This window comes from Lepidochelys kempii, chromosome 2 (assembly GCF_965140285.1).
Source record: "Lepidochelys kempii isolate rLepKem1 chromosome 2, rLepKem1.hap1, whole genome shotgun sequence".
Lineage (NCBI taxonomy): Eukaryota > Metazoa > Chordata > Testudines > Cheloniidae > Lepidochelys > Lepidochelys kempii.
Window position 1 is genome coordinate 18558789 of NC_136381.1, and position 16024 is coordinate 18574812.

A 16024-nucleotide genomic window follows, 5' to 3' on the forward strand; every position below is an offset into this window, starting at 1 on the left:
CTGTACTGATATCAGTAAAAACTTATTTTATCCAGTAAAATAAGCACATGCCTGTTCTGGTCGTGTGCCTTCGGTTATGTTGTCTGATAATCTGCATTTTTAGATGGTCACTTTTTCTAATCATATATCCATACTCGAAAAGGGCTTCTAGAAACAAAGAGTGAAACAAATTGGGCTTGAATATCTCTGCTTGAAATTGAGAAGCAAATAAAAAAGAAGTGATGTGCTTTTTTTAAAAGAAAGATTCCCAGGAGAGCTTCATTCTGGTACATATGGAAGTTAAAATGTAATTACAACAATACAAGCATAAACTTGATTAGATACACGAGTGTGTTAGAATAAATCTTGAACCTGTTATGGAATAGGATCAAAGTATCCAATTACTTTCGCATTTGTCCTTGAACTACCTACTGAAGTATCTGACATGACATCCACAACACCACTATTATTGACTTGGCTCACTTATTACCACAGTTTCCCATGTACAGCTGAGAAAAATCAACCTTTATTTTTAAAACTATACCGTTTTTTTTAAACAAAATATGTTACTTTTTCAAATGAATAGTAATGTATTATTAATACTGTAGTACATAATGATCTCCAGTCAAAGACAGAGAATCTTATTTTAAGGTCACATTTTTCTTCCTTCTCAATGGACATGTCATGCCATTGTTTAAGCTCCCCACTGAAATCAATATAGCAAAAACAAACTCTCCAAAAATCAATGAAAAATTCTGTGTAAAAATGGAAACTATAGTAAGGCCTGGTGTCTGTAATAGTGGAAGTGGTACAATCACTATGGTTTTAAAACAACTGATTGTAAATGTTTTATTGATAAAGTACTGCAGTGTTTCTTATCCCCTAAAGGGGGGTATGTGGGTGTGTTTTTAAACTCGAGCGCTCAGTCTTAGGTAGTGTTCATTGACCTAGAATTGTATTAGGTTTTACAGTATTACACTTTCATTACACTGAATAGAATTACTCATTTCTCCTTTCACAGAATAAAAATTTACCAATTGAAAATACCACAGATTGTTTAAGCACTATGGCTAGTGTGTGCAGAGTCATGTTGGAAACCCCGTAAGTATGATCTGAGTGGCAAAATTCATTTCTTCATTTATAGGCCTCTTGTGCACAATATCAATAGAAAATATAAGTATGCATGTCAGGCATAATCCATAATGCATAAAATGAATGGGAAAAAATAGGAAAATTAACAAAATGGGAGCCAAATAATTTTTTTTACTAAATTCCATAACATTTTTCTAGCCTTGTTATGACTTATTTTTCTCATGCACTAGACACAGCATGTTGTCTACTTTCTGTGAGAATATTGTTTAATATTTAAAAGTAGAATGGGTATGAAAGTTAACAGATCTCTCAGTACATTTGTAAATGACTTTGTCATGCATAATTCAGGAAAATTGAGCACACTTGCCTAGAGCATGCTTTGAAAAGTGGCTCGAGCAGTGCACGTAATGGTTGTTTCCTTGTTAACTGCTGCATGAAAGGAGAGTTCAGTGGGTGAATGGTGGCTCCAGCAAGTCTACTGCCTTGGTCCTTGTTTGAGTCTTGACTATAACAACTTGTAGGCTTGGGCTACTTGAGTCTACTGTAAATGTGACAAACTATGGGCAGGAGAAGTTAAACATTGTGTGCTAAGTTTTTCTAACCAGTTGTTCATGGATCTGAAGAGGCTGCTATTGATATAGCTGTTCAGGAATGAAGTAACCGTGTCAAATTAAAAACAAAAACACAAAGGACTGGGCTGAATACCAGTGCATGTTTTATTGTGGGGGGTATAAGAAGGAGAGACTCCAAACATTGAACTTCAGGGACAGTTTGTGCCACTGACAGACAAGCAGTTACGCCTTGCTCATAAAAACTTGGCATCCTTATTCCATGCGTACATCACAAGCGAATTGTGTTTTTCTTCTTTGGGTATAAACTAAATGTTCACTTGTTTGGAAGAGGCCAAGACAGTTAATACGAAAAATCCTAAAATTAACAGCAAGATGTCAGTTTGGGCTTGAGAGAGATTTATTCTTCCAGTTTCCAAATAATGGGCTTTCTAAGCAATGGTTTAACTTCTGTGTTGGTGAAAATAGTTGCTCTTGTCTCTGAAGAAACTTTTCTTTTTTGGAAGGTTCCCCTCTAAATGTCAGTGTTAAAGACGAAGGCCTGTTTTGGTGTTTGATATAATAATGGATATTTTTGTGTTCTAAAATTCCAGTGAGTACAGAAGCAGGTTTACAAATGAGGAAACAGTATCGTTCTGTCTGAGGGTAATGGTGGGTGTCATCATACTCTATGACCATGTGCATCCAGTGGGCGCCTTTGCCAAAACTTCAAAAATTGATGTAAGTTTTGTGGTGTTCATAGTCTTTGGATGTTTAAACCAAAGTTATACGTAGACTGTCTTTTCCCCCCTCCCATTGTAATATGAATTTTCTGAGTCCAAATAGATCAATTACAAGTATGCGTACAGTCTGGAATAGTCCTAATTGGTTGGCATATACTACCAGCCTACCGTATCATAGAATCATAGAATATCAGGGTTGGAAGGGACCCCAGAAGGTCATCTAGTCCAACCCCCTGCTCAAAGCAGGACCAATTCCCAGTTAAATCATCCCAGCCAGGGCTTTGTCAAGCCTGACCTTAAAAACCTCTAAGGAAGGAGATTCTACCACCTCCCTAGGTAACGCATTCCAGTGTTTCACCACCCTCTTAGTGAAAAAGTTTTTCCTAATATCCAATCTAAACCTCCCCCACTGCAACTTGAGACCATTACTCCTCGTTCTGTCATCTGCTACCATTGAGAACAGTCTAGAGCCATCCTCTTTGGAACCCCCTTTCAGGTAGTTGAAAGCAGCTATCAAATCCCCCCTCATTCTTCTCTTCTGCAGGCTAAACAATCCCAGCTCCCTCAGCCTCTCCTCATAACTCATGTGTTCCAGTCCCCTAATCATTTTTGTTGCCCTTCGCTGGACTCTCTCCAATTTATCCACATCCTTCTTGAAGTGTGGGGCCCAAAACTGGACACAGTACTCCAGATGAGGCCTCACCAATGTCGAATAGAGGGGAACGATCACGTCCCTCGATCTGCTCGCTATGCCCCTACTTATACATCCCAAAATGCCATTGGCCTTCTTGGCAACAAGGGCACACTGCTGACTCATATCCAGCTTCTCGTCCACTGTCACCCCTAGGTCCTTTTCTGCAGAACTGCTGCCTAGCCATTCGGTCCCTAGTCTGTAGCTGTGCATTGGGTTCTTCCGTCCTAAGTGCAGGACCCTGCACTTATCCTTATTGAACCTCATCAGATTCCTTTTGGCCCAATCTTCCAATTGGTCTAGGTCCTTCTGTATCCTATCCCTCCCCTCCAGCGTATCTACCACTCCTCCCAGTTTAGTATCATTCGCAAATTTGCTGAGAGTGCAATCCACACCATCCTCCAGATCATTTATGAAGATATTGAATAAAACCGACCCCAGGACCGACCCTTGGGGCACTCCACTTGATACCGGCTGCCAACTAGACATGGAGCCATTGATCACTACCCGTTGAGCCCGACAATTTAGCCAGCTTTCTACCCACCTTATAGTGCATTCATCCAGCCCATACTTCCTTAACTTGCTGACAAGAATACTATGGGAGACCGTGTCAAAAGCTTTGCTAAAGTCAAGAAACAATACATCCACTGCTTTCCCTTCATCCACAGAACCAGTAATCTCATCATAAAAGGCGATTAGATTAGTCAGGCATGACCTTCCCTTGGTGAATCCATGCTGGCTGTTCCTGATCACTTTCCTCTCATGCAAGTGCTTCAGGATTGATTCTTTGAGGACCTGCTCCATGATTTTTCCAGGGACTGAGGTATAGATGACTATACCTCATGTCATCTATAGATGTGTATAGATGACTGCACACAGCAAGCAATCCAAAATATACATTCAAATGCACAAAAAGGCATCTTAAGAGTTAAGGTAGAATGTGAGTTTCAGTGGAATCCAGATAACACCCAGAAACATTATTATACTTTATTCACACAATATGTCTATCTTTTAAATAACATAAATATTAGAATATCTACAAATGAAAGGCTAGTAGGTCCAGTGTGTTCCCCACTGCCACATAATTTTTCATCCCTCACAATCATCCAGACCAACTTGGATTGGTTGCATTGTCCTCCAACCTTCAACTTTGCCCCCTTTTGTTCTGTAATTGAAATGTGCTGTTGGATGTATACTATTGCGTGTATGTTTTATTTGTTAAATGTGTAGTAGATGCATCAAAAGAAATATTGTCCCATGGAACTTGGTCCAGGGTCAGGGGTTTTTATTCTGTATTGTTCTGAGCACACTGACAAAACAAGTATTAATTTTAAAAACCAGAAAAAAACCCTGTGAAACCTTTATATTGTTCTTAAGGTAAAAGTCTTTCAGTTCCTTACAGCAGATTTTGATGTAGCTATTCCACTGCTTTCAGTGTGATGGCAAGTAACTAGATAAGCCTTTCTACATTAAGGGAAGATTTCAGAGTTCTAGATGTTTGCTACCTTTCCAATATCCAGAAGAATAACATGTACATTTAAAGTCTTTTAAAGTAGTTAAGTGTTAGGGCTTGGGGAACTGTACTTTTTGCAAGTTATTTTTGTATGGCATTTACATGATACACAGTGTTAACTTGTTTAATTTCCAGATGAAAGGATGCATCAAAGTCCTTAAAGACCAGCCTCCTAACAGCGTAGAAGGCCTTCTAAATGCTCTCAGGTACTTATTTTTAACTTGAAATGATTTTAACGTGAATTTTTTAGAAGGTGCTGAACAGAGACACCTGGATGATGAAGTCTTCTATCAATATAACAGATAAAAGATGAGCCTCTCTTCTGCAGGCTTCCTCACTAGCATGCCTTAATCCTAACATGGAGTTGACTGCCTTTGTGGGTAAAACAATAGTCAAGTCTTCAGGCCCATTCATTCCCTGCTCCCTGGCTACGACTGCCAGTCAGCTTACCTACTGTTAATTGTGTTGTTTTATGGTGGTTTTTTGGTTCAAAATTTGCATTTACTAACATGGAACTGCCATTTGTATTGCCCATTTCCATAGCCAGTTAACCACCTAACTGCACAACTGTGTACATTAGGTGAGACGCTAGGGGAGTTAACACTGGATAAAATGTCATGCCCAAACAAATAGACTCATCAAATCCAGTTCTTAAAGTACAAGCAAAGGAACAGAATTGGAGAAATTTAATTAGTTGCTCACTGGGTAGATGGAAGTAGGAGGCATAAAATGATATATGAGAAGCCAGTTTAAGCAAATCTGAGGAACCACAGAAGTGAAAGCTCAATTTTGGATTGTGGGGAATGTCAGAAATGTTCATATTGTATGTTTTGAGATATCAGTTTGTTTAAGATGAGTTTATATGATATTAGTATGTATATGGGGAAAGATATAGGACGTTTATAATTCAAGATTCAGTTAAATATTCTAATACAGGTCAGCATTTCACTTTGGCACAGTACTCTGTACAGTATAATCCTTCTGGATCTCTGAAAATCTTAGTCTGTTATTGTGCAGAACATACATTATCAGAATGGATTGAAATCCTAGGAAGAAAGCACCACTATATTTGTTCACTAGGATAACAGCAACAACAAATCAGAGTAACCAGTTTCCAAATCCGTGTAACTGAGTATCACAGGCAGACAAGTGGCTAATAATTTAGTATAACAGATTTTAGTTACAGGAATAAATGTAAGCTGTAGTCTAATGGGAGTTTAGTAAAGTAGACCTCCAATATAAAACAACTGGGGTGTTATACATGGATAATAAACTTGATTGTATACAATATTCTCCTGTTTATTAAAGATAAACAGTGGCCAGCATTTGCATAGATCTGGAAAATACTTGATGTTAACCTTATAGATAGATACTTGGGAAAATGTACACCTCAGTGCATAGCAGATTCTTTAGTTATGCAGGGGTGCACAACTTGCAGTCAGAATGAAAATTTGAGCCAAAAAAATCTGCAGGAAAGGACTTTCATTGTCCTTAGAGGACCGTAGCCAGATCTTGTAGTCAGAAGTTTTGATGTGCCAAATATGTCCAAAAATGAGTAAGATGTGGCCAGTTTCAATTTATTCTCCAACTCATGCTGCATCAGTGGGGATTTCCTCTTGTCCCCTGCGGAAAAGCCAGCTCCTCCCCCAACAGTTAGCTCTCCTGAAAGCTGTTCTGTGCAGCTGTCCTGTTGTTTTGAGAACAGAGCTAGCAGCAACAGCAAGGGCTGCATGGTAGCAGCCTTGAAGTGGGGAAGGTGGGCGCCTAAATGTTCATGCTGCTTGAATCATTGTAAAAATCTACTTTGGAAATTTGAGAACACCAGTAGAATCATAGACTATCAGGATTGGAAAGGACCTTAGGAGATCACCCAGTCCAACCCCCTGCTCAAAGCAGGACCAATCCCCAACTAAATCATCCCAGCCAGGTCTTTGTCAAGCCTGTCCTTAAAAACCTCAAAGGACGGAGATTCCATCAACTCCCTGGGTAACGCATTCCAGTGCTTCACCACCCTCCTAGTGAAATTTTTTTTCCTAATATCCAACCTAAATCTCCCGCACTGCAACTTGAGACCATTACTCCTTGTTCTGTCATCTGCTAGCACAGAACAGTCTAGATGCATCCTCTTTGGAACCCACTTTCAGGTAGTTGAAAGCAGCTATCAAATCCCTCCTCATTCTTCTCTTCTGTAGACTACACAGTCCCAATTCCCTCAGCCTCTCCTCATAAGTCATGTGTTCCAGTCCCCTAATCATTTTTGTTGCCCTCCGCTGGATGCTTTCCAATTTTTCCACATCCTTCTTGTAGTGTGGGGCCCAAAACTGGACACAGTACTCCAGATGAGGCCTCACCAACGTCGAATAGAGGGGAATGATCACGTCCCTCGATCTGCTGGCAGTGCCCCTACCTATACAGCCCAAAATGCCGTTAGCCTTTTTGGCAACAAGGGCACACTGTTGACTCATATCTAGCTTCTCGTTCACTGTAACCCCTAGGTCCTTTTCTGCAGAACTGCTGCCTAGCCATTCGGTCCCTAGTCTGTAGCAGTGCATGGAATTCTTCTGTCCTAAGTGCAGGACTCTGCACTTGTCCTTATTGAACCTCATCAGATTTCTTTTGGCCCAGTCCTCTAATTTGTCGAGGTCCCTCTGTATCCTATCCCTACCCTCCAGCGTATCTACCTCTCCTCCCAGTTTAGTGTCATCTGCAAACTTGCTGAGGGTGCAATCCACGCCATCCTCCAGATCATTAATGAAGACATTGAACAAAACCGGCCCCAGGACCGACCCTTGGGGCACTCCGCTTGATACCGGCTGCCAACTAGACATGGAGCCATTGATCACTACCTGTTGAGCCCGACAATCTAGCCAGCTTTCTATCCACCTTAAAGTCCATTCATCCAGCCCACACTTCTTTAATTTGATGGCAAGAATACTGTAGGAGACCATATCAAAAGCTTTGCTAAAGTCAAGGAATAACACATCCACTGCTTTCCTCTCATCCATAGAGCCAGATATCTCATCATAGAAGGAAATTAGATTAGTCAGACATGACTTGCCCTTGGTGAATCCATGTTAACTGTTCCTGATCACTTTCCTCTCCTCTAAGTGCTTCAGAATTGATTCCTTGAGGACCTGCTCCATGATTTTTCCAGGGACTGAGGTGAGGCTGACTGGCCTGTAGTTCCCCGGATCCTCCTCCTTCCCTTTTTTAAAGATGGGCACTATATTAGCCCTTTTCCAGTCATCCGGGACCTCCCCCGATTGCCATGAGTTTTCAAAGATAATGGCCAATGGCGCTGCAAACACATCCGCCAACTCCTTTAGCACTTTCAGATGCAGTGCATCTGGCCCCATGGACTTGAGCTTGTCCAGCTTTTCTAAATAGTCCCGAACCACTTCTTTCTCCACAGAGGGCTGGTCACCTCCTCCCCATGCTGTGCTGCCCAGTGCAGTAGTCTGGGAGCTGACCTTGTTCATGAAGACAGAGGCAAAAAAAGCACTGAGTACATTAGCTTCTTCCACATCCTCGGTCACTAGGTTGCCTCCCTCATTCAGTAAGGGGCCCACACTTTCCTTGACTGACTTCTTGTTGCTAACATACCTGAAGAAACTGTTCTTGTTACTCTTAACATCTCTTGCTAGCTGTAACTCCAAGTGTGATTTGGCCTTCCTGATTTCACTCCTGCATGCCTGAGCAATATTTTTATACTCTTCCCTGATCATTTGTCCAATCTTCCACCTCTTGTAAGCTTCTATTTTGTGTTTAAGATCAGCAAGGACTTCACTGTTAAGCCAAGCTGGTCGCCTGCCATATTTACTATTCTTTCTACACATCGGGATGGTTTGTTCCTGTAACCTCAGTAAGGATTCTTTAAAATATAGCCAGCTCTCCTGGACTCCTTTCCCCCTCATGTTGTTCTCCCAGGGGATCCTGCCCATCAGTTCCCTGAGGGAGTCAAAGTCTGCTTTTCTGAAGTCCAGAGTCCGTATTCTGCTGCTCTCCTTCCTTGTGTCAGGATCCTGAACTGGACCATGTCGTGGTCACTGCCTCCCAGGTTCCCCTCCACTTTTGCTTCCCCTACTAATCCTTCCCGGTTTGTGAGCAGCAGGTCAAGAAGAGCTCTGCCCCTAGTTGGTTCCTCCAGCACTTGCACCAGGAAATTGTCCCTTACACTTTCCAAAAACTTCCTGGATTGTCTGTGCACTGCTGTATTGCTCTCCGGCCAGATATCAGGGTGATTGAAGTCTCCCATGAGAACCATGAGCTTAGTGGCTACTCCATCCCTTCCAGCTCCAGAAGCCTTCTGACACTCCACACAGGTGCGGCTTCAGAAGATGAGCTTCTCAGGTCCTGAGATAGAGGGGAAGAATCAGAAGCATGCCCCCACTCATCAGCAAAACACCTGGGCATAATTTCAGTATATTCAGTCATAAAAAAGAACATACTCTACAAAGGAGCTACTGGTATAACCAATAAAAATAGAAAACACAAATTATCTGGTGAACATAAAATTAAAGGGAAAGGAGAGGAGAAGAGAGCTGGGTACAAGAAAAGAAAGCGTTTTAGAGCAGGAATTAAATTCAGTTTTCCTCCAGTGACATAGGACAGAAACAGTCCACACATAAATACACTTAAATGTCTGTTACCTTATATTCTACATAATTTGAAGCACATATACATTATCAATTATGAGATTAAACACACTTTAGATAATTCCCGTAGTAATTCACACATACGATGGCCTCACTTAAATACTTGCTATTTATCCATATTAAATGTTTCTTCAACATTATCCAAATATAGGGACTATTGTAAATATAAATACTTAGTTCAATGTTACCTACAGCATTAAACAGAATTCAAGAATAAGAAATCCTATAAGTAGCCATTTGTTTACAGTAGGGAATTCCCAAAATTTGTCTTTACTCAAGTAGAGCATCATTATCAAACCTTAATCTCAGTCCAGACCTACACATTTTAGATGTCGTTGACTGACAGTTTAACAGTCTTTAATGTGTCAGTGTTCCTTACTGATTCTAGTCTATCCAACTCAAAAGAGATCTTGAGGTTTTTTCCCAAATACATGTAGGGATCCATTTAAAATCTCCTTTTGTAACAGAACAGTTGGACATAATCATGAGTAGCATTATCTGTCATTTAGTATTTTTATAAATTTAATTTTCTGAAAGATGTATGTTACTTTCAATGGGAATTACTGAATTTTCCTAGTTAGGAAGTACACAAATAGATCTCCCAATCATTGGTGAGGGTTTACTGTAACTAAATAAATTTGGTATTGTTCCTTCAATTACCTGCTTTGTCTGTTGTAGAAGAACAGAATTGTAAGTGTGCTTTTGTAAATCTTTTTTTTTTTTTTTTTATTTTTAGGTACACAACAAAGCATTTGAATGATGAGACTACCTCCAAGCAAATTAAATCTATGTTGCAATAACAGTTACCTGGAATTAGCCCCTGCTGTAAACAGAAGACAGTATTCTGCAATGACTGAGATGCACAGATTTTTTTTTTTAGTGATTGCAACTACTATCTCATTCGTTCTTGCTTTTTATTTTCTTCTCTCTTCCTCTTTTCCCTTTTTAATCACTTTCTTGTTCTTAAGTAAGCTCAGACTTCTTTTCTGTGCCAAATCAATGAAAATGATCAACTCTGGAAGGTATTTTTACTTTTCAGAACAGCCATCCTTAAGTGGCAGCTAATTATGCGTTGCGTTTGGATTTCTCTGTACGGGGAAAGTTCTGTGACTTGAACTAAATATTTTTAAACTTGTGGTTTTTTCTTTTTTTGAAAAACTAATATTTAATATTGCTTCTTCTGCATGGCAAAACTGCCTATTTCTGCTATTTAAAAAACCCTCAATGACTTCATTTTCTATTGCGGCTTATTTTCAAGTGCAACCATGAGGAAACATAAGAGCAGATTTGTTTAAATTAACTGTGTTTGTACAAAATGGTACTCAACACACAAGTTTTTTTAAATAAGTAAAGACTGTTTTGTTTAAAAGTTATGTTTGCATTTTGACTCATTTTTGTAAGGATAAGGATGTATGTTGTATGTTTAACCTTTAAAAACTAACGTTAAAATATGTGGTGTGTGCGTAGCAAAATTACGTATGCATGTTCATGTCAAATGATTGGCTGTGGATAAAATAATAAAAATCTGCTTTCATTTTTCTAAGTGTGGTTTGTTTTACCAGTGTTTTGAGTGAGATGTCTCCATGTTTTTTTGGCTTTTTACCAGAAAAGTACATGTATAAATTTTATATAGTGAAAACTATGCTGCTGTTTCATTACATGTAATCACCTGAAATGGATGGAGCCAGTGCTTAGTTAAGCCTAACAGGATCTGTTAGGGTCCCTGATTTACAATATATGATATGGGTTATTTCCTAATCCCAAGACAGTCATACAAGCAAGGGATGGGAAAAAATCATGTTAGTTCAGCTAGTCCAGGAGTTTTTTTAACCAAGCAGCCCAAAACATCCCAGTCTTCTTTCACTGTGTCCCATAGTCATTTGTGCGCTGCCAGTAAAGAACAATGGAAAAAACCTAAAATGTGTATTTTTTTAAAATTTAAACAGAGTGTGTGCTAGCAATGTTCAAAACACAGAAGTCATCCTGTCTCCCCCCACCCCAAAATTAAAATCTGTTCGAAATGGAGAAGACGGTACACATGGGGACGGCAGAATGGAGAGCGCTTAGTTGAGATTTTTTTTAATCTTTGATAATCTGTGGCAAAATTATCAAAAGATTAAAGTAGGCATTTGCATAGAATAAACTGATTTCTCATTTAAAAAATCCTTCAAAATTTAACCTTTATACGTGCTTATTGACAACTTCACAAATTGCACATTCCAAATGTAGTATTTAATTAACATCACTGTACCTTTTTATATTGTGAACTTTCCCAACTAGAAGGGATTGAAATACTTCTTTAAAAAATAAGTTTATTCTGTAGAAAATGTCTAGAAAATTTTCATGACTCAAGCTGTCTGAACTGATCGAAAGCATTGTTTGCTAGCAGTTTGAATTCTGTAAAAATATTGATAGTTTGACTATGATTGTACCTCCTGTTTGTGAACATTCACACGAACAAGTCTTTGTTAGTACAAATACTTGGGGAATGGCTGTATTTGAATGAATGCCCATATCCACATGCAAACAAGGGTGTTTGTGCAGGAATAATAGTATCTGCTGGCTGGTCTTCATCTATTCTCATCTTGTCTTACAATCGAAGGCAGAAATACCATGCGACTCAGGTGACCCTTCACATACCACATAATGATTGTTGAAGGAAGCATGTTCTGAGCATCGGAAGGCTTAAACTGATGACTAGATGTCTGCCACCAGGGATTCCTGCCAGGAGACCTGCATTCAAAAACATACAATGCAATCTTTGCTCTCAGATGAGAAGAAAGCTGCAAAACGGCCATATAACAAAATATTGGAGAGATTTTGTATTCTGTGGGTCACAGCAGAACCAAAACAATGAGATTTCTTTGGAGGAGTGAAGTCCCTAATCATGACTCTTTCGCTAGAGGAGCACTGAATAAGTCAATTGTAGACATCAAATTGTCGAGAGTACGAGGTTCCTCCTCTGCTGAAGATGCAATGTGCAGGCATAAAACTTTGTGATACAGAAAATGGTACAAAAGGCAAAGCAATCCCTTCTCCAGGAGCACCTTCCTTTGTGTTTGCCTGGTCCCTATTGGTCCACCCCAGGGCAGCATGGTTGTCCTATAGAAATTCTTTCCCAACATGGGAAGAGGAGATGTCCCTTTAAATGTGATAGAAACAAGCAGCTGTGGCCCTCAAGTGATCATTCTGCTGCTAACTCTGTTTGCTGCATCTCTTTCCATCCCACCTAGTGAGTACTCTTAACTCTTGTTATACTTTCCCCTAGTTTTCGTTCTTGCTGAAAGAGCCGACATTCTCTCAGAACAATCCATGACCTTTTCTTATAATACCAGATTACTTAGTGCCTTTGTTGTCCTTGATAGCTCAATGACATAAATCTGAAAAAGCTAAGAAAAAATGCATTAGAATGACATTCTAACGACATTGCTCTATTTCTTTTTGGCAGACTTTGTTGTTGTTGTTTTCATTGGTTGTACTGCTGCCCAAGAACCTTAGTAAAGCAAAGTGTAAGACATCTAAAAAGAGCTGGCTATTTGCTCGGTTGCTTTTCAGGATTCTTTTAGCAGCTGCCACTAGAAAAATGCTGAGAACTATTTTGAGTGGTTGCAGATGAGTATTCCATTCAGATCTGCAAGCACCCAGTTCACCAAAGCTCTCAGAGAACTTTGCTTAGCAGTAACCTCTGGCCCTGTAGCCCTCTCAGTTCCTTCTCACCTCCCATGACTTGTCGGAGCATTCTGTGTGGTGTTTACCTCATGCTTCTTTCTGTCCAGAGTTTCAGGAGTTGTTATATATAGTAAGTCAGTTTAGTAGTACCCTTAGGTTTTTATTAGTTAATGGTAGCTAGCAGTAGTTTTAGCCTGGTGTAATGACCTCACTAAGTTTTAAATATTGCCTGCCATGTGGGGTGGTTATTCCTCACACCCCCACACTGGGTGCTTATCTCACCTGGGAGCTGGCACGTTAAAGAAAAGGTTCTCAAGAACTCAAGTTGGAGGGACTTGCACCTCAAGCAGTACTTTCTGGAGCAGGCCTTGAGACCCGCTTTGTCACTGGAAACCTCCACTGATTGTGTAGACTTGCAGAGCCCTTCAAAACTAATATGAGATGTTGTTCCAGGCTCTGGCTTAAGAGGAAGAGAGGGATTGCTTTCCTTCTTCTGGTTGTCCAAGGAAGAAGTCTCACAAGATGGACTGAGACCATTCTAGGATTCGAAGAGATTCCTCTTCGTGCTCTAAGAGGGATGGTGACCGGCACCATGATTCCTCATATACAGGGGATGGAGCTAAGCCATCTAACTGCTCCCTATTACTGCATCAAGATCAGTTGGACACTGTATTGTTGGTTCTAGTACCGGCCATGGGGCATTTGCTGAGTCTGGTACCAATGACATTGGTGTCAGCACAGACTGTCTCTATGCCATTGGTGTACCAGCCAGTATCAGACCTGCTCTGCCTCTCCATTACTGATTCTCCAGCAATTCAGGAGCACTCAGCTGCTATGGCTTCTTCTGCTTTGGCTGTGTCCTCAGTGCCACCTGGTCTGGTCACGGAATTATCTCGTTCGCCATTACCATATTCTGCACCACCAGGGGTGCAGCATGCAGTGTTGAGGTCTCCCTTCTTTTCAGTACTGAGGGGTCTGTTGTTGAGGGCACTATCATTGGAACCAACGATACTTTAAGTGCAGACCTCATCTTCAGGATTGATACTGATTCCAGCTTCAGTATCCCCATCTGCTCCGCTGCTGAGTGGAAGTGTGATGTCTCTTTCGTAGATAAGACATTGACTGTTCTTCCATCCTCCGTCTCCACATTGATTTTCATGTTGGTGCGTAGCTCTCCAGATCTTTTGGAGCCTAATCCTTGTAGAAGAGCTTCATTGTCACCTACAGCAATGTGTACTGATAAACAATATTATGTCCCTATGCAGAGTTTCAAGTGCTTCTATACCCATGCAGCCCCTAACTTTTGTAGCAGCAGCAAACAATAGATCATAGTGGGGGAGAACAAGTCCACACATAAGGACAGGGACTCTAAGAGGCTGGAGCTGATGTGGAGAAAAATTTATTCAACCTCATCATTACAGATAACAATGCTTGCTGATTTGCAGTGAGCATCTAAATATGGCTTCATCAGTTGGGATGCTGTGTCCAAATTCATTGATAATTTGCTAGAATACTCCAGGAAAATGTTTAAGGTGTTCATTGCAGAGGGCCATCTGGTGGTCAACATGTCATTGCAGTCAGCTCTGGTTGTAGCAGATGCTTTCTCCCATATTATGACTTCAGCTGTGACTATAGAATCATAGAATATCAGGGTTGGAAGGGACCTCAGGAGGTCATCTAGTCCAACCCCTGCTCAAAGCAGGACCAATCCCCAACTAAATCATCCCATCCAGGGCTTTGTCAAGCCTGACCTTAAAAACCCCAAAAGGAAGGAGATTCCACCACCTTCCCGCCCCATCCCCTGAGCCTGCCATGCCCTCGCTCCTCCCCCTTCCCCCCAGAGCCTCGTGCATGCCACAAAACAGCTGATGGGGTTGGGGGGGAAGCGCTGATTGGCGGGGCTGCCGGTGGGTGGGAGGTGCTGGGAGTGGGGGTGGGGGAGCTGATGAGGGGCTGCTGATGTATGACTGTGGCTCTTTGGCAATGTACATTGGTAAATTCTGGCTCAGGTTGGACCCCCCTGCCCTAGCCCCAAACAGACATGATTATGGAGGTCAGGAACAACAGCAGCAATAGTGCTCACAGCAGTTCTTCTGGGAGTTGTCCTTTTCTGGTGGGCAGCAAGATATCTCCAGGAAGAGTCATAGGTCACAGAGGAGAAGACCTGGGTCCATTTTAACCAGCCAACCTGACCTCCAACAAAGTTGAGCAAGCAGCCATTTTGACGGTCATTTCCTGGACAGCTGTGCCCTCCCCATCCCAATCTCTTCAGTTCAGGGACAGGCTGTCTCGCCTTTATAGTGCTTGGGACACAGTAATTATGGACAATTGTGTCCCAAGCACCATGAGATTGAGTTATGCCATCCAATTTCTGCACACCCCTCATTTCCCACCTCCCATCCCCATCCCTTCTCACGAGCCTCCACAGAGGTTAAGAGCTCATTCAACGAGGGCCCAAGTGACATTGATTGCATTTCTCAGTGACTTTTCGTTATTGAAGATTTGCAGCAGGGCTGCTACTTGGTCTTCCATACATACTTTTACCAAGTATTATGCCATTACGACAGCATCCAGATCAGATGCAAATTTTGGGAAAGCCATTCTGCAGTTGTTCTTAAAGTAGACTCCAAGCCCCACCTCCTACCAATACTGCTTGTGAGTCACCTGAGTGGAGTAAAAAGAACAGGAGTACTTGTGGCACCTTAGAGACTAATAAATTTATTAGAGCATAAGCTTTTGTGGGCTACACTTCATTGGGTGCATAGAATGGAACATATAGTAAAAGATATATGTATAGAGAAGGTGGAAGTTGCCATACAAACTGTAAGAGGCTAATTAATTAAGATAAGCTAATAATAGCTGATAATAGCTCATCTTAATTAATTAGCCTCTTACAGAGAAGGTGGAAGTTGCCATACAAACTCTATGTGTATATGTATATCTTCTTACTATATGTTCCATTCTATGCATCCGATGAAGTGAGCTGTGGCCCATGAAGGCTTATGCTCTAATAAATTTGTTAGTCTCTAAGGTGCCACAAGTACTCCTATTCTTTTTGCAGATACAGACTAACACGGCGGCTACTCTGAAACCTGAGCGGAGTACACATCTTCAACTATTCAAAGAAGAAAAGA

General features: G+C 41.0%; 1 protein-coding gene across 8 annotated transcripts in view; it reads left to right on the top strand.

Annotated features, from left to right (window-relative positions):
• Positions 1–10764, top strand: part of CYRIB (CYFIP related Rac1 interactor B) — a 153333-nt gene extending 142569 nt beyond the window's left edge. For all 8 annotated transcript variants that reach the window (XM_073330125.2, XM_073330132.2, XM_073330130.2 and 5 more), the window contains 4 exons: positions 1001–1080; positions 2234–2360; positions 4702–4772; positions 9958–10764. In XM_073330125.2, coding sequence (XP_073186226.1) covers positions 1001–1080; positions 2234–2360; positions 4702–4772; positions 9958–10021 — 342 coding nt within the window. In that variant the 3' untranslated portion in view covers positions 10022–10764. The remainder of the gene's footprint in view (positions 1–1000; positions 1081–2233; positions 2361–4701; positions 4773–9957) is intronic.
• Positions 10765–16024: the final 5260 nt, after the last annotated feature.